The sequence below is a fragment of the Cydia amplana genome, chromosome 18 (assembly GCF_948474715.1).
Source record: "Cydia amplana chromosome 18, ilCydAmpl1.1, whole genome shotgun sequence".
NCBI classification, from domain to species: domain Eukaryota; kingdom Metazoa; phylum Arthropoda; class Insecta; order Lepidoptera; family Tortricidae; genus Cydia; species Cydia amplana.
Window position 1 is genome coordinate 15,182,339 of NC_086086.1, and position 19,213 is coordinate 15,201,551.

General features: G+C 37.3%; 2 protein-coding genes across 2 annotated transcripts in view; one reads left to right on the top strand and one right to left on the bottom strand.

Moving 5' to 3' along the window:
- Positions 1-3,741: 3,741 nt before the first annotated feature.
- Positions 3,742-4,876, bottom strand: LOC134656345 (dolichol-phosphate mannosyltransferase subunit 3). Its single transcript, XM_063511863.1, has 2 exons — positions 4,858-4,876; positions 3,742-4,099 (listed from the first exon to the last, which is right to left on the bottom strand). Exon 2 carries the CDS (start codon positions 4,093-4,095, stop codon positions 3,817-3,819), a length of 279 nt encoding a protein of 92 aa, XP_063367933.1. The 5' UTR covers positions 4,096-4,099; positions 4,858-4,876; the 3' UTR covers positions 3,742-3,816.
- Positions 4,634-19,213, top strand: part of LOC134656313 (phosphatidylinositol 3-kinase catalytic subunit type 3) — a 29,112-nt gene continuing 14,532 nt past the window's right edge. The window contains exons 1-9 of the mRNA XM_063511823.1: positions 4,634-4,794; positions 4,871-5,059; positions 5,729-5,885; positions 9,482-9,619; positions 10,239-10,361; positions 10,907-11,002; positions 12,990-13,162; positions 13,664-13,731; positions 19,103-19,208. Of these exons, the coding sequence (XP_063367893.1) occupies positions 4,724-4,794; positions 4,871-5,059; positions 5,729-5,885; positions 9,482-9,619; positions 10,239-10,361; positions 10,907-11,002; positions 12,990-13,162; positions 13,664-13,731; positions 19,103-19,208 (1,121 nt within the window). The 5' untranslated portion in view covers positions 4,634-4,723. The remainder of the gene's footprint in view (positions 4,795-4,870; positions 5,060-5,728; positions 5,886-9,481; positions 9,620-10,238; positions 10,362-10,906; positions 11,003-12,989; positions 13,163-13,663; positions 13,732-19,102; positions 19,209-19,213) is intronic.

Sequence of the window (19,213 nt, forward strand, 5' to 3'; positions counted from 1 at the left end):
ATTCACCGATGATTCATTGACACTATGATACTATTTATATTTCATGTTTTACTAGAAGACAGCAATCAAAACTACCCTCATTATTATGGTCACTGACGGAAGGAATTATGTGGCGTTCCATCCCTGAAGGGCCCTCATGCTCAGTGTACATAAGGACCCTTTTCTGAAAAGCCACATATGTAGATGATTTTTCAACCAACGTATTGACGTTGAGACTTTAGGTATTTTCTAATTAATCAATTGTGGTTTAAATTAGAAATCCTAGACTTACATCCATATATGGCTGTTCAAAACCAGAATGTCTAGTCTAGATATAGCGTCCGTGTAGCTCTGTAACTATCTAAAGTAGTTAGAGGTATTAGGGTGAATCAACTTTTTAGTGTCACTCGTTGCCAAGTCTTAAAAGCCTGATATAAAATCAGTAGCTATTTCAATGTACCAATCATTTTATGGGTAATACAATCCATTTCCATTCCACAATAGGCAACCTCCTAAGTACGTCAGTAGAAAATCGTTATACATATTATACAACCATTTCTCTAACTGTACCAATGTTGTCTCTTGGACAACGGGAAAGAATAACAACACAAAAAAGTTGATCCACTCATAGATTATAAACGAGGTGATTGAGGGAACACCATGTATAATTTGAATTGGACCATAAGTGTGATGAATTAGAGCAGGGGTCTCCATTACACACGCAAGCTGATTCTAATCGCGCACAAGAAAAGTCAGCCACTTTTTTTTCTTGCAAGTTATTTATGAGAGGAAATGAGAGGAGGAGAAGGAACGTAAGGTTTTATTCTTAGTTCGAAGACTTTAAATCCGTCATCAGCTAAAACAGAGTACTTAGTAGACTCTAGGCAAAAAAATATGTGTGACTCCTGAGCTTTGAATCATATTAAGTTGGTACAGTGTAAAAATACATTAGTATCGTATTGCCCACGAGCTTTAGATGTGGAGACCCCTGTAGTAGATGCGCTAGACGTAGTTAGGCGCTTCTACATCCTTCATCCTTTGTCAAAGGGTTTACCTTCTTCTTGCAGAAAATGGCGAATCAACTTTTAGACCGACACTTTTCACGTCTCTGACGTTACCAAAAATATCTCTGGAGTTACCAAGAAATCTTTACAAGTTCTTTTCAAATCTTACCTTCTTTATAAATATAATTTTTTAAGAAGAAACTTTAATTCTGCAATGGAAAATTTAATTGTTACGTTTTTTTAAGCTGTCTGATTATTATCTCCTGCGTTACCTGACATGTTATAATAGCAGCTTTTGAAGTCTTACCCAATTGTAATTTTTGTGACACAGGCCCTATTTGTATTGTGTCAGGTAAAGTAATTCTGAAAAGTTCAGAATTTCAAATAATTCCAAAAATGGAGTCTAATTTATAATTTTATGATGGAATATGGGTGATTTTCGGAATTAGCCAACATTTTGAACTAGTCAGAAATTACCTTAATACAAAAGCATCACGCCTCTATAGGTTCGACGTTATAGTTTCAAACTTTTCCCCTTGCACTTCCATTGGTAATACACAATAAGGTATGTGATATTTTGCCGCTTGTATACTTTGCATATTGTATTGATAAGAAAAAAACAGCTTTAAAGTTTGTTGTAAATATAGTTAAGGTGCAATTTTAAATTTAGTTGTATGTTCAAGGTCCAAATTGTGGCAAAATGTTGCTCATTTTGATGGTTATTTGAGCTTTATGTGAAAGTTATTTTCTTATAGCGTTATTCATAAACTTCTGCCAGTGGCGGATTTGCCCTAAGGCCAAGTAGGCCCGGGCCTAGGGCGCAAGATATTAGGGGCGGCAAATTGTGACAAAAAAATCGCTGATAGCAAGAAATAACTCAAAATGTAGTCAATATGATGGGTGCCAAGAAAGGGGTAGCTACAGGGCCTGGGGCCTAGGGCGGCAAAGACTGCAAATCCGCCACTCACGTCTGCTAAGTTAATCAGCTGATGATCATAAACATTGATCATCGTTTGTCCCTCTCTATGACTCCAGCGGACTCAGCACGGTTCCATTTTTATCGCCTATCACTATGCGCGTCCCTTTCGCACTTACCCACTTGTTAGAACGTGACAGGCATGGTGACAAGCGATAAAAACGCGACCGTGCTACGGGGGCAGGTTGCACAGAACCGTGACGAGTGGCGTAAAATGAAGGAGGCCTACACCCGAAGGGTAGAAAAGGACTAAAGAGAGAGAGAAAGAGAGGGACAAATGACGATCATCAACTGATTAAGTTAGCAGCCGTTTATGAATAACGCCATATATGATTAACTTCTTTACTAAGTGTATTTGGATAGTAACACTACTACTGAACTTTGAACTTTGTTAGAGCTATCAGCTCTGCATAAGACACGAGTTGGCACAGTGGTTGTTAACATCCACTTAATCCACTTAAGTGTTGCCATCTAAATATATATTTTTTTAATTAAAGATAAATAAATGAGTTGCTTCAAGCCAAAAAGGACCAATTTATGTCAAATAAAATGACTTGTTTTGAATAATTTTATAGAATTGTTTGCTAATCTTATATTGTGGAATGCCTGTTATGTTTGAGTTGAAGGCATTAAAATTATATTTAATAGATACATTGTAAGTAATCCAAATGTAAATATTCTATGCAAATAAATTAACTTTTAACTAGCTTAAATAAATCTTAATGAAATATATCATTGTTTTATTGTTTGTTTCACCTTGAATGAACTTTAAATTACGAGATTAATAGTTATAAATTAAGAGAAAAATCTTATCATTACAATTTTTTTGTTGAAATTTGGATACAAAAATAATACAGCAGCTAATGCAGAAAATGCAAACCCCAGTATTAACTGTGTTAAAATAAATGGTTATATTCTCTTCTCTAGTATGATGAAATATACCAAATCGGAGTACCTATACCAAGTGCTTAACAGTGAATGAAAGCATTACAGAAACTGATTATCCCATTACAACCTAGATGGATGGTCCTAGGAGGACCTAGATGGTATGGATTTTTATTACAACCTAGGTTCCCCTCAGCGTTAGAAGTTAGAAGTCAGTAGGGGCTTCAGGGTCAGGGTTATAAGAAAGTACTTACTTGATTAGGGAACCATCCCCGTGGACTGTGGGTTTCTCCAGGATGCTTGTTACTAGACCTATAAACAACCTTCTTATTTTTATTTTTCGTTTTTTTTAGCATTAGAAATAAGGTAAACAATCTTGATGTGTCTTTTAATTGAAAAACACATTTTAAAAATAAGTTACGGTAAATATGTAACAATTATGAATCTAATACGATCTTTTATAGTCTTCTGCTTTCATAAGTAATAGTTTTGGATATTTAAAAAGTGTTTTTCAATTAAAAGACATGTCAAAATCGCTTACCTTCTTTCAAGTTCTTTCTAATGCTAAAAAAAACGAACTATAACTGGATTAAAAACCTACCATAAGATGGCCTTATTAACTTGGTGCTCTGAGATAGGTTGAGTGTCAACTGGAAAGCAATAATGTAGTACAACTAAAATATTCTTGGACTGTTAGTTCAAGTGTAGGTACTAAGTGCTACTTTAGTTTCTAGTCAAAATTTAGACCATTTATCACCATATTTCCAAGCAAGAATAAGTCTTCTACTAATACCATGTGTTTTTGTTGTAAGTAAACATTTAAAAAAGAACTTTGGCATAACTTACCTGACATGAGTTGCAGGAGAATACCATCACAGCCATATTAAAAGTCTGTAGTCAACTTCATTAAATATATAATATAAAATTTACAAATTATCCTTACATGTATCTTAGTCTATGGAATGTATGGCATCACCAACTAAGGCCCTTGCTTGCCAAGTCCTTCTTAGCCTCCGCTATCTCTTCTTGCAACTCTTTCGCGGCTTCTTCGCAATTATTGAACGTAAAAACTCGATACAAGATAACAGTTACCGCGTATAAGCCAAATAAAATCACAAAGATTATAGGCGATACCAATATTAGATTCATGTTGGCTTCTATCACTGGGTGCTTTACGTAACCACCGACGAGGGAATACCAGAATGCTAGCACTGCTGAGAGCACCGATATCCATTCTAGTAGTTTCGTCATGATCCTGAAAAGAAAAGTTATTTTGTACAGAATGAACAACACAACCTGACGATGGCAGCTGTTTTCACTGACTATACTAAATCAAAAACAATTGGTAGTGGTGAAAAAGAATGGAAATAGTATAATTACTTTCTTGGATAATATTTATCGCTTTATTTAACTGGAAGAAGTGGAAGATTACAATCAAAACATAACCTTTTCTTTTCTTTTATAACTTTTGACATTTGTCAAATGTCGCTGACGTTTCAGATCAATCGAGTTATTAGTAAACACGTTTGAAAATTACGTTACAATGCTATTTCAAGACGTTTATTTGACTGTCTTAAACAGCTAGCAAAGAAAAGCTATTTGAGCTCTAAGGTTTACAGCGGTAATAAGTAAATCACAAAACCTTGAAAGCGGTTTTTATAGTAGCATAGATAGCTTATCTGTACCATTTAAGCTAATAACAGACTATCGGACGCGGTCCGGTCCGATAGTCTGTTAATACTATTAGAACTGTCATTTGACACTGACTGTAGCTGTCATTAAATAATTTTATTTAGATTGCATTTCATTATAAATACGGTGAAGTTGTAACACTTCGATCGAAATTTTGTAAAAATCTTCGTAACATTAAAATTTCACAATGAACGACATAGATGATAAGTTTTACTACGTATACAGTTCATCATTGGATCACAAATTGGAGATAAAAATGTTTGTAATCAACCTTATGTTTACATCAGCCCTTTGTTTTTCAAGTGACAAAAACTTACCTACCTTTCTGTTTTAGAGGAACTTTAGAGGGTAAGCGCGCGAAGCCAGAGTATGACAAGTTGCTCTCGGATCCCATGTTGAAGTTTTCTGGCTTGTATCAAGAGGGGTGTTCCGATTTGTACGTGAGTTGCCAAGTGTTGAGCGATGGCGTTCCCTTGGCGCTGCCAGTCACTACGTCGTACAAGGCCTTCACTAATCGATGGAAGTAAGTTGAGGCATGCATTCATTTTGTATTGTTTTAAATATATATGTTGATTCAGATGTGACAGACAACTGAATCTACTACATTGTCCGATTGTTCCCTATCTTTTAATTTCATACACCAAAAGAGGGGTTTTAAAAGATAAATATGTGTATCAGTTTGTTTGTCTGTGGCATCATGTCTCCCAAATGGATTTAAGTATGTTTTTTTGATATAATAATTATACACCAACCCTTTCAACAAGTTTTAATATATTATATTAGTGTACATGTTATAAGCAAAAGCCACAGATCATGCTGCTGTATTATTGCCCTTGACATTTGTATCATTTGTCCTAGGATATCACTATCATTTGAAACTTGAGGCACATACACATTAGTGTTGAATAGGGAATGAAAAACCAGGTTTTTAATTGTATCGGATCTATTATAAAAATCTATACATTGTTGTCTGGTACTCACAACACAAGATTTTTAGTTTGTCAAAGGACTGTCTCATTTCAAACATAGACAGAGAGAATCATACTACGAGTACTAGTACCCAAAATAAAAGGATGAGTATAGTTTATTTTGTTCTTATTTACTGACAATTTGGTTTGACCAACTATATTGAGGTGTAAGATTGTTTCATGTGTAATATTTATCTATTTATTGATACTTCTCCGTTTTACAGTTGGAATGAATGGGTGACTCTGCCCGTATACTACAGTGACCTTCCCCGCAATGCCATGCTGGCTATGACCATATACGATTGTGCCGGCCCGGGGAAACTCATGGTTGTTGGTGGGACGACCATATCCTTCTTCGGGAAACATGGCATGTTGAGACAGGTAGGTTTCACAATAATGGCAGGTATTTGTTGATAGGAGCCCGTGAGTTAACTGCACCAAATAAGGCCCATTGTTTTATTTCTTATTTTTCACTTGTTTTATATGAACTTGCTGTTTTGTCTATAGGACATGGACCCAAAATTCGAATTCATTCACACATAAAAGTATGAAGTTTAGCAAGTTAGCAAAAGAAACGGGCCTTATTTGGTGCAGGTACAAAAATTACTTCATTTAACATAAAGAGAGTTTTTTTATAACCCTAGAAATTAAGATAACTAATTTACCGAGTGTCCAGAGGAAGTGTGAACAAGTATCAAGTAAATATTTAGCTAAGTATGTGAACATTTCTGTACCTTATTGCAATGAGACAAGGTCTATTTCATGCTCAGCGTCTTTTTATTACTAGACGATGTTTCTGTAAAGGATCCTCAAAACTAATTACGATGCATTTGGAGCGATTATTCAACCTCCTAGAATGTGGTTGGCAACTGTCAAAGGTTCTATGAGATTTGGCTTAAACGGCTGGCATCCAGGGCATTAAAAAAAACCAAAAATTTGCAAGCTATGATGGCGCCATCTGCTAAGCTGCGACTGGCCAACCCCATTACGTGATATTCTAGGAAATCTAGGATAAGTACATTAAGTGCCTACATCTAAAGTGCTTTCAACCTGAATTCAATTCAATTCAACCAACCTGATAAAGCTATTAGAATAATTGAAGGGATGTTTACAAAAACAACATAACTGCTTAGAGCGGTTGACACTTTTTTAAGAACATTGTTAATCGTTTTATTTTGTCTCATTTGTAGTCGGCGATTAGTCGGCGACTAGTCGGCAAAAATGGCCGATTAGTCGGCAGGGCAAAAAGAAATAAACAGCACATATTTTCATAAGCTTTTTACCTATTTTACCCAAATTTTTATATAGGGTGCTTACGAAAACTTTTGTTCGAAATTATTGACCTTGTGATCGCTTTTTTATGTCCGATTGTGCGGTCGACGTATGAAATATAACCTTAGGATTTTTTTATTGAATTTTTTAGCGTTACTATATGATAAATAGCGCAACGAAAGGGTAAAACGATTGTTTTTTAGTGCATTTGAACCGAACTTAGACCAAACTAATGATCTGGCCGACTAGTCGGCCGACTAATCGGCCTTCCGAGCGCCGATTAGTCGGCTAGTCGGCTAGTCGGCCAAATCAATAGTCGGTACATTACACTAATAAATACTAATTTTAAAATCTCGCTGTAATGTGACTTGAACTCTGCTCCCATTGACCCCATCTAAAAGAAAATACATTTTCGTCTTAAACGGATGCTTAAAAGTGAGATTTTAAAGATGATTACTTCGTTTGAAGGTTTTAATAATATGCAACACGATAGATTATTTAACGGTACAAAACCTTAACCGCGGGTATAGATTTCACCGACCTAGGTCAGGACGTTACGGTAGATGTGACCGCATTTGTCTATGCTAGGTATACCTAGACAACTCAAGAGATTGTTCTTGTCAATGATATGTTTAAACTCTTGAGCTTTATTCCACTGTCAAAGGTTTGCATATTATCTATGCCCAGCATAGGTTTTTCGGTCTCTAGTTTTGTTTGTTCCATGAGATTTGGCTTAAAGGAGGAGGAGGAGGAGGAGGTTAGCATCCAGGCCATAAAGTAAAAAAAAAGTATTTGAATTGTAGGTATTGACACGAAAACCTATGCTGGCGACATCTGTAAAATACTTCATTTGGTCAACCCATTATACATGTTACCTGTACTATCAGCGTAATTAATGGCTACCTATATCACAGTATAATAAAGAGTATTAGCGTACAGTATGGACGCTCCCTGCCTCCCGTTGAAAGTGCCGCCCACCCGCTCTCGGTTACCTCACAGTTACCCTACAATGTCTTATCTCACTCACACAAGCATAGTACTAAAGCTAAAGCTAAAGATATTTTATTGAGTTAATAAAGGTGCTTAAACTACTTACATAACTTACATTGTTTTATGGTACAAAACCAACAGGCAAGTAAGTGTCATCTGACCCCCGTACTAGTGTGAACTGTATCACGGTGGGTCAGGATTCACCGTCCTTACATTTTGTTTACAACTCGTAGGTACCAATCGCTTTATTTTATGCTTAACAATTATAATTAAATTTGTATAGATACGTAATATTTAACATGACGACAAGGTAAACAAAAGTTGAATATTGAGCAATTTCTTAACATCTGGACTGCGGCCGTTGCCGGGACGTAGTACGCGTTCACCTACACGAGCTTAGGCTGTGTGCGTAGGAACGCGTTTGTTTCATACATTTGATCGTCAGTGTCCGAGGTGTGCCTATATGCTCTATATAGCCGGCGTATATTTCCTATCAAGTTTATATTTTCAGTAGCAAAAGAAGAAGAGAACTATATAGTCCTCCATGCCGTATCCGACAACGGCGACCCTTACACTTTTCTCTGATGAGCACGTATATGGCTCGCAAAACCGAACTTCGTTTTAAATATCCGATCGCAGTGTGCACAATAAAGCTACCCTTGGTCATTATATGTGTATGCGTAAGAGGGCTTAAGTCGAGACTTTCGTTGAATGCGTTTTTGGTCCAGTACGGTTACCATCAGTTTGTCACTGACATAAACGCCGTCGAGAACGTAATTTACTTTCTATACATCCCGTTTGCACTAATATGCGAGTGCGAGCGAGATGTATAGAAAGTAAATTACGTTTTCGACGGCGTTTATGTCAGTGACAAACTGATGGTAACCGTACAGGTGTTGAAGTCGAACTACGAGAAGTATATCAAAGTAGTTGAAAACCTATACATTACCGTTACAAAAGTTGCAAAAATAAGAAAATATCATATACAAAACCCCAATCCACGTGTGTTCTAGAACACTTTTTATAAGCTAGAGATAGTAGAGTCGAGTGCACGACCGACGGTTCAATAAGTCGCTGATTTAATTATGATCGATAACTCTTAAGTAAACAGTAGGAATCTGCCACTCCCCCAGTTAATTTCTCAAGTCTCACGATAGTACACGTCTTTTAGAATGCTTTTTAAAACTTTCACTTATTGAAACTCCTAAAAGTCTTATACTTGCGTAATAAAACGCTTGATAGCTTCTTAAAAACATTTAAAAAATTGTTGTTCCTTATGTGTTTATTAAAAATCGAAGTAGTATTGAGAGCGTGTTCTCGCTCATACTGTGATATGTTAGTGCCCTGGCATCGTAAAAATTGGCAAAAAACTTTCAAAGTTACCTAGCATTTACAAACGTTCTCGTTTAAACTTTTATACCGATGCGTTGGAAGCGGGTTTAGGAACAGTGCTGTTTCAGCTAATTGTGTCGTTTAGTTCAAATATATCTAGTTTTTTAGCATATTTTAGATATTTTAGCGTACTTTAGCACATCAGTTCATAAACGCTGAGCAAAATAACCGCGAAGGACAGTTAAAAATCCTGTAGCTTCAGCGAAATACTACAACAACATTTAAAAAAAGCAGTAATGGGTCATTCGTTCAGCATTCTTCGCAAGAAATACTACCTATCCTTCAGAATGAGTTTGAAGAAGTTCTCTTTCTCTTTGAAAAAGGGGATGTTCGATCTCCGCGTGTGGCCGGGAGTAGAGGGGGGAGAGAAGACGCCGGGCAAAGCGCCGGACCGGGGAAAAGAGCAGATGCAGAGGCTGGCCAAGTTGGCCAAGAAGCACAGGAATGGACATATGCCGAAGGTGCGTTGCGTGGGATGTTTAAACATGTCAACAAATATAAAAATAAGTAATCTTAAAGTGCTCACTCCATAATAACCTACTCATAATTAGTTTCAAAGTTTTATATTGTATATAAAAAATGTTTTAAGCGAGCTTTACAAAAACTTATTTATTATAAGACAAGACATCTGCTTATAGGTATTAAGTTTTAACCGAGTTTAAAACTTATCAGTAATAAGCTTTACCATACTTCCCATACAACTTATTACTTCATAGGTAAGGAAAGCCATGTATGGAGTGAGCACTAAGCTTGCTGATTTTGTGAATCATGGCGTCGTTATTGCAAAAATTAAAGTGTTTTTTTTTATGTTGCGTGAGATGAAAATTTCTAAAACAAGTTGATTTTGTCTAAGCTAGCTCTGCACCGACTTTTACACGACAACATATTGTGGAAGCGCCATAATAAACGTCATAATTATGTTCATAGTAACGCTCGCTTAGTAGTACGCTTATGCTGGCACTCTCGCAAAATCTGTTCTGTTGAAGTGAGCTTGGTGCGGCTCAAGTTCGAATCCCTATTATAAGGTAGTTTTAACATTTTTAGTTTAGGACTTTGTAATAGAGTCAAGTGTACTTTTAGGTGGACTGGCTGGACAGGCTCACGTTCCGTGAGATCGAGATGATTAACGAAAAGGAGAAGCGAGGATCTGACTACATGTACCTCATGATTGAGTTCCCCACCGTCCACATTGATAGTATCAACGTAAGTGCTTTAGTTAGAGGTAATTGGTGTTAAAGTTTACTGTAACCTACCTGTTCCCGTAAAACTACGTACTTAAACATTTTTATTTTTACCGTCTCAAAGGGCCACGACAATGCTATAAAAAAATCAATAGTTATCATTATACAATAGGGAGTATTACTGCAAAGTTTTGTCGCCAGAGTGCAGCACTAGTGACTTAAGTATATCATAGAGTAACTTATACATACTGTACCTTAAACTGTTTTTTGACAAGTTTTCACAGACATTCAAATATGACATTGATACATCAAGGCGGTTTGTTTACAAAGGGCCTACCGGGAAACGCGAAATCGTGACTCTACTATCTGCCTCTTCATCGCTCGAATATGCAAGAGTGATAGAGAGGATAGATAACAATATTTCGACTCTCTCGTTTGCGGTAGACCCTTAGATTGTGACTTATTGTGGGAGTGGCGCCCCCTATGCAGAGTTTCGTGTAGGTAATATTTCCTATTCCTTGCAGACTTTTCAAGCAAACGGTTTTGGTCATAAGTCTGTATTTGCAGCACGCGGTCGTCTACTATGAGCAAGATGGCGACGAAATGTACCAGTTCCGCGCACAGGCGGAAATCGTCACGGTGCCTGACCATGAGATACAGCAGGTAAACAGTCAGTGGTGTCTACTGATGTACAGTCAGCTACCGTTAGCTTAGCACCCCTGCATGCATTTTGTATGCAGAGATGCTACGATATTAACTTTGCTGACTGACAGGGTTCGAAAGGAAAATTATCAATGATAGTTATTTGATAATTATCGTGATTTTTATGCCTGATAATTATCGATTTGATAATGACCTAAAATATAAAAAAACACCCTAATAATTATTTTTTACTATCAAAGAATTCAAAGAAAATAAATATAGCACCAGCCCTAGTAGCACGGTCGCATTTTTATCGTTTGTCACCATGCCTGTCACGTTCTGACAAGTATGTAAGTGCGAAAGTGACGGGCATAGTGATAGTCGATAAAAATGGAACCGTGCTGAGCCCACAGGATACCTGGGATAATTTTCCGATATTTATATTATTATCGCGATAATTATCAAGATTATAATAATCTGGATAATTTCGAACCCTGCTGACTGAAAATAGAACGTAGTAAGTACCTACTGTCTCATTTATTGCTAATAAAAAGTAATAAAATGTCGCATTTTAATGGTTTCCTTGCATCGCTTTGTAGTGTAGTTATATTTGCTTATATGCTACTTGTGATATCACTAGTTGCTATGTAACTTGGGGCATAGGTTAGTTAGCCACACGGGCCACACCCTAAATACGTCACATCCAATCTTAAATAGGTGATATTGATATCTTATTTACTTTCACAGTACGCAAGCTAAATTATTTATGACGTAATAATAATGATAAATGTTAAGTTCTGGTTTATTACCTTTGATTAGGTAAACCTATTAAATAATCTTATCATAGTATCATAATGAAATAAAATTAAACATGACATTTATAGACAATATGCAGCAATTATATGCACCTTTTTAGGGTTCCGTACCTCAAAAGGAAAAAACGGAACCCTTATAGGATCACTCGTGCGTCTGTTTGTCTGTCTGTCTGGCTGACCATCCCCCCCCCCCCTTTGCTCCGAAACTACTGAATCTAAAATTTAGAAAAAAATACACAAAATAGTTCTTTACCTATAGATGACAGGAAAACCTATTAGAAATGTGCAGTCAAGCGTGAGTCGGACTTAATGTACGGAACCCTGGAGACTAAGGGTTGAAGTAACACCCCCAGTAATAAAAATCTTATTTAACAGGAGAACCTAGTAGAAAACAAACAGCATCGTCTAGCTCGCTCTCTCCGCGCCGGGCAAGGCGGGCGAGACGCCAAGCCAACTGCAGCTGAACGCGACCAGCTGACTGCCATAGTAGCCGCACCTCCGGCTTCACCCCTCACTGGGACATACCAAGACTTGCTCTGGAAATACAGGTACACAAGTCTAAAGACAGTCTTTCACAACAGGAGAACCTAGTAGAAAACAAACAGCATCGTCTAGCTCGCTCTCTCCGCGCCGGGCAAGCGAGACGCCAAGCCAACTGCAGCTGAACGCGACCAGTTGACTGCTATAGTAGCGGCACCTCCGGCTTCACCCCTCACTGGGACATACCAAGACTTGCTCTGGAAATACAGGTACACAAGTCTAAAGACAGTCTTTCACAACAGGAGAACCTAGTAGAAAACAAACAGCATCGTCTAGCTCGCTCTCTCCGCGCCGGGCAAGGCGGGAGGGATGCCAAGCCAACTGCAGCTGAACGCGACCAGCTGACTGCCATAGTAGCCGCACCTCCGGCTTCACCCCTCACTGGGACATACCAAGACTTGCTCTGGAAATACAGGTACACAAGTCTAAAGACAGTCTTCCATAACAGGAGAACCTAGTAGAAAACAAACAGCATCGTTAGCTCGCTCTCTTCGTGCCGGGCAAGGCGGGAGGGATGCCAAGCCAACTGCCGCTGAACGCGACCAGTTGACTGCTATAGTAGCGGCACCTCCGGCTTCACCCCTCACTGGGACATACCAAGACTTGCTCTGGAAATACAGGTACACAAGTCTAAAGACAGTCTTCCATAACAGGAGAACCTAGTAGAAAACAAACAGCATCGTCTAGCTCGCTCTCTCCGTGCCGGGCAAGGCGGGAGGGATGCCAAGCCAACTGCCGCTGAACGCGACCAGTTGACTGCTATAGTAGCGGCACCTCCGGCTTCACCCCTCACTGTAACATACCAAGACTTGCTCTGGAAATACAGGTACACAAGTCTAAAGACAGTCTTTCACAACAGGAGAACCTAGTAGAAAACAAACAGCATCGTCTAGCTCGCTCTCTCCGCGCCGGGCAAGCGAGACGCCAAGCCAACTGCAGCTGAACGCGACCAGTTGACTGCTATAGTAGCGGCACCTCCGGCTTCACCCCTCACTGGGACATACCAAGACTTACTCTGCTGGAAGTACAAGTTCATATACAAGATGAGCTGCATATGAGTAGACCCCCGAACTAATCACCAAATTTTGGGTCATCCTCACACTTATCCCCCAATACTCTATCCAATAAGGTCTTAAAACAATGTAAACAAATAAAACCACGTTATGAAAGGAATGTCAAATTAGAGGGTTAAAAGGAATTGACCAAAGTGGTTAGGGTTTTTAATTGGTGCCGTGACCAGGATTTCTGCTGATCTTGTACTTTCAAAATCCAAGAACACTTAGAATCTAATTCTGATATTAATACCTACTAAAATTGTTTGTGTTAGATTCTACCTGTCGTCGCATCGGCGCGCGCTCACCAAGTTCCTGGAATGCGTCAACTGGAACCGACCAGGTATGTCACAACTTTCAGAAAAAGTAGAAAAAAAACCGGCCAAGTGCGAGTCGGACTCGCGCGGGAAGGATTCCGTACCATTATGCAAAATACAAAAAATATCACGTTTGTGGTATGGGAGCCCCACTTAAATATTTATTTTATTTTGTTTTTAGTATTTGTTGTTATAGCGGCAACAGAAATACATCATCTGTGAAAATTTAAAATTTCAACTGCCTAGCTACTACAGTTCATGAGATAGAGCCTGGTGACAGACAGACGAACTGTGAAGTCTTCGTAATAGGGTCCCGTTTTCACCCTTTGGGTATGGAACCCTAAAAAATATTTCAGAAACTATCCTTACAAGTCGATCTCTTTTTTGGCCCTGATATTATCGAATAATGCTTGCCTATATTCTTTTAAAGGTACTTGTACAAGTTGTATATCAACTATTACTTGTTTTAGCCTTGACGATATATTCCGCCGGTTTAGTAGTTATTGTACTAACTACATAGTAACTGTTTATAAGTCACGCAATGAGCGATAAATTATAATGCAATGAAGCCATATACAATGCAACACTATCTATAACACAACTTGTGTTTATAATAACTATATCGACCCGCCCCGACTTCGCACGTGTAGTAAAAGAGTGAATTTTTCCGATTTAGCAAACATTGTCATATTTCACATATAAAAAACCCCTCACATAGTTTTAATACCAAAATTGTAAAGTCATCATTTTCTGGTACAGAACTGATAAATTAAAACTAGGAGTAAATCTTTGTCTGACCAAAGTAAATTAGCGAATCTGTCTTCACAAAGCTTGAAACTGAATAAATGTATGGCACTGCCATTTTGAAATATACCATAAAACTGAATCGACATTGGAAATCCATATAGTTTTCGAACCTGCTCACAAATTTCACAGTTGGGTATATGAAAGCTTTTAAGCCTACTCTGAAACGGAGACGCTTCGCCCTCGCTCGGTCAAAAAATGCATAAATCGCCTCTAGTTCTTTGCATAACTGTTACATTAACTATATTGCACATTAATTGTCCAAATATTACACAACCCTACATTAATATACAAGCCTCACGTTTAATATTTTTGTATATTTAAAAACGACCTTAGGTTGTACATGTTAAGTACATAGTTCAATACAGCGGTGAAACAAGATAAGAGGTTATAAAAGTAGTTGGTAGTGATTATACAAGTTTTGGGCAACCTGGCGCGTGCCAGTTCCAACCGCATTTTTTAAGAAACGAACGTCTTTAACGGTTTAAAAGTTTTGAATAATACGGACTTTTCAAATTATTAAAAAAAATGCGAAGTGTTTTGTTATTGTGATTCGGTTTGGAGTTTTTGTCTGTGGGTTGTAGGAGAAATAATCAATTACCTATTATGTATTTAATTTACTAAATTAACAATCTTAAAAAAATACGGCCGCTAGGGAGCAATTAGTCTAATCTAAGATATTCAATAAATTAGAAGAAAAAGTATATAAAAAATGTTTTAAATAGTCTTTTGCGAGGCCATAACATTTATTTAACATATTTAAAGCAAACGTGTTTTCATAAAATTAAATGCAAACGTGTTTACATTTTTTTTCTACTAGGTAGGTACCAAAAGCAAATCTTGGCGTTTATACATACCCATTTTATACATTATGTTTTTTATTAAATAAAATGAAGAGCTTAGAATTTTAAGGTAGGTAAGCTTAGACTTTGTGAGGTGATTCGGAAATTCCTTATAAGTTACCCGAACCTAACTCGCCTTATTGCAATCAATCTTTTTACACAGAACTTCGAATTACCTTTCTTCGATGCAACCTACGCTAATGCAATGCAATTGAGGTCAATTTCGTTGATAAACGACCTCCGTGACATTGATTTTTATTTTTAATTCTCGACCGTGAACAGTGTTGAAAACATTACGTTACTTCGAACGTTTTAGTTATTTAGGCAAAGCCGCAACCACGAATAATGTACCTAATAGTTACATTTGTTTTAACAATGGGGCAAAGTTGTTGTTTAACATGTCGTGTTTTCTATGTATTTATGTATTTGTATATTATACAAATACATAAATACATGTACAATTTATCGTTGTCTGAGTACCCACAACACAAGCCTTCTTGAGCTTACTGTGGGACTTATCTGTGTAAGAATGTCCTATTTATTGATTGATTGATTTATTTATTGATACCCGAGCAAGCGAAAGATTCCAAAATTGAACCAAGAGCGGAGCGAGTGGCTCGAAAAATGAAATCTTGAGCGTTGCGAGGGTTTCAAGGCAGAACAAATTTTGCCACCGAGTGAAACACAATTTTTTTCACCACACCAACACAAGGAAAATACTAAGTGTTCGTATGTTCACTAATAAACTACGAACCCTTATAGTTTAGCCACGTCTGTTTGTCCGTCCGTCTGTCTGACGAATAGGGGTATTTTACAACGATTTCTTGATAAAGTAAACATTTTCGCAAATATCCATCAAAAGAAAAAAAAAATGTCAAGTCTACAAAACGTTTTCCAGATCAAAATAACGCATTTCTTAATACATACGGTGTATTAAGATGTTTTAAATAAAAAAAATGTAAATAACTGATAGTGTAAAGCTAACATAATATTACGAGTATAATAATATTCGTTGTAAAAACTTCAACAGTGAAAAATAAACACCTGCCAATCAAAATTGATTCTTATGTCAATGTCACAAGATTTTTTATTACTTATTCTTAGTTTATCTAAAGTTGTAATGTTTTAACAACCTGTAGTAACTTCAGTACTCAGAGATAAGATATTTAGTTCAGATAAATCCCATGAGACGTATTAAAACTCTAAATGGCTCAACTTGATTTGATGTATCACAGCATCTCGGACGCACCAATAAGCACGAGCGAGATGCACAGCGATAAATCCCTATAACGCTCTCTGTGTGTCTATTATCTCATTTCGCTTGACGTAAACTCGACCTCGCTAAACCGATTTAGATCTATAGTCTGTCAAGCTGGGTCAGTAGCAATGTAAAGCAAACTTAAGTATGGTATCCCTAGGAAACGAACAAAAAGCAGCAATGTACATCGAACAACGATGAAATATAAACAAAACAGTTCCACAGATCAGATATAAATGATACGTGATTTTCGAACAATTCAAACGTAGTGCTGCTAACCCGTGATTTTTCAAATTTGCCGCGTTTTTCTACTGACAAGATTTGCTTGACCAAGTATAAAGTAAAATATGATGGATGACATAGGATGGTTTTTATCACGGAAATAATCACTACGCAGACTAAGTCGCGGTCGGGAGCTAGTGCCAAATAAATATCAAATCAAGTTAGATTTGAGTTTTGACTAGGCCTCCATATTTTCCCACCCAACTGTAAAATGACAGTCACAAGTCACAATCACAAACCTATCACAAATAATCACTTTATTCTGTGTTTATTCTAACTTCGTAACGTAGATTTTTTTACTGCGACATAATTCACGTTTAGGTACTAATTAATGGAAAAAAATTACAATTAAGACTGGATTTTTACACCACGGTACTAAATTACAACATTTTCGCCGTAATTAACGTAACGAAGCGACGGTCACCGTTTCAGCTAGGCAAACACGCTTTCGCACCTATACAAACAACAACACGTAACAATTCCATCGGTGGACCTTATGCCTTTTGTAATAAGGTTTACGAAGTGTCAGTTAACAGTGTAGATGGTACTCTAAACTCTAACCTCCATCGTACGTAGGGTTACCAGATACAAATTTAGAATTTCCTGACAAAATTCCTGATTTCCGAATATTTTTCCTGACATTCATATTTTACACGACGACGGGGGGGGGGTCTCTAGCCGTTAGCGATGGCCATCCGATTGAGAGCCGCGCGCGTCATGTATATGTATGCTTGATTAAAGATTTGTTAATCTCATTTATTATTTTTTTACAATGTTTTTGATTAATTGATTAATTTAAGTAAATAAAAAGGTACTTTATAATCAAGTCTATCAATTCAAAAAATTCCTGACATTTTCGTGACAAAAGGCCAAAATTCCTGTCATCTGGTAACCCTAATCGTACGTCTCTCTACATGTCTCATTTCTTAACCGATTCTCGTGAAATATTGTCAGCAGGTTCGATAGTTAAATAGATTTTTTTGATTCAGATTTTGGAAGTTTTTTAAAGAAGACTAGTTTAGTACAGTCAGCGTCAAATACTTTGTAGCAACCAAAGTAGCCAAATAGTTCGGTACACCATATATTTAGTATGGTGTACCGAACTATTTGGCCACTTTGACTGCTACAAAGTATTTGACGCTGACTGTACGAGCGTGCATAACGGTATCTATATAGGTAGATGTTTATGATGACCGTGACTCAAATAATGTTTAAATAATGTAATGTCTTTGTTTCTTTCATATAATGTTTTTGTTTTCATGGTGCATTATCGATTTTAGTGTGAAATAGGTTAATAAAACTATGTGAGATATTGTGATGTTTTGAAATCTAAGTGTGAAGTGTTAAGAATGCCGCAAAAGGAAGTTAGCAATGGTATGTATTCGTTTATTCCAAAAAAAACCTAAATATTAATTAAAATGTCAAAAGCCATTAAAACCTATGTAGACTTAATATAACTGTGCAATATATTAAAGTACAGCCAGCATCAAATTGGAAACTATTTGCTGACTGTACAGTCGCTATCAGATATATCGGAGCGGCTAAGGCGCTCACAAATATCTGAACACGCCTCTATTGTCAGGGCATTAGAGTGCGTGTTTAGATATTGTGAATACCTTGGCCGCTCCGATATATCTGATAATCTAATGGCGACTATACAATGAAATTTAGAAATACATAGTTTATTGTTGCTTCATATAAACCGTTATCTTTCTTATGGCGTTATTTAAAACCGTACCTACCTACCTAGTACTACGTACTGTCAAAGATTTTAATTTTAAACCAATTAACACAAAACCCACCCTATGGGATACTATATTGCTTAAAGCCGCTGTTAATATGATAAGCTACAAAAACATTAGAAAACTAAGGGATTCAGATCGAAGGTCATTGGCTTTAGGGAGCCCCTTAAAGTTGTAAACATCTCACATACATCTCAGTTCAAAATGGTTCGAAGGAGATATAAAAGAAAAGGGACCTTATTGTCGATGGCGCTTACGCCGCACAGCGTCGCGCGGCATTGTATTTATATCGGAGCATCGTTAACCTGTCGAATCCCACGATATGACGTCACCATAAGCGTTCTGGCTCATATATGAGCCGTGGGAGCTGACAGATTAATAATGGCGTAAGCGCCATCGACAATAAGGTCCCTTTTCATAGATAACGTCACATATTATTATCAACTGTTAAATTGAGTATGTTTTGCAGCGGAGGTGCGGCAAGCCCTGTCCATGATGAAGCAATGGGCTCCCATGGACGTGGAAGACGCTTTGGAACTGCTCACACCCAAGTTCACACATCCCGCTGTCAGGAAGTAAG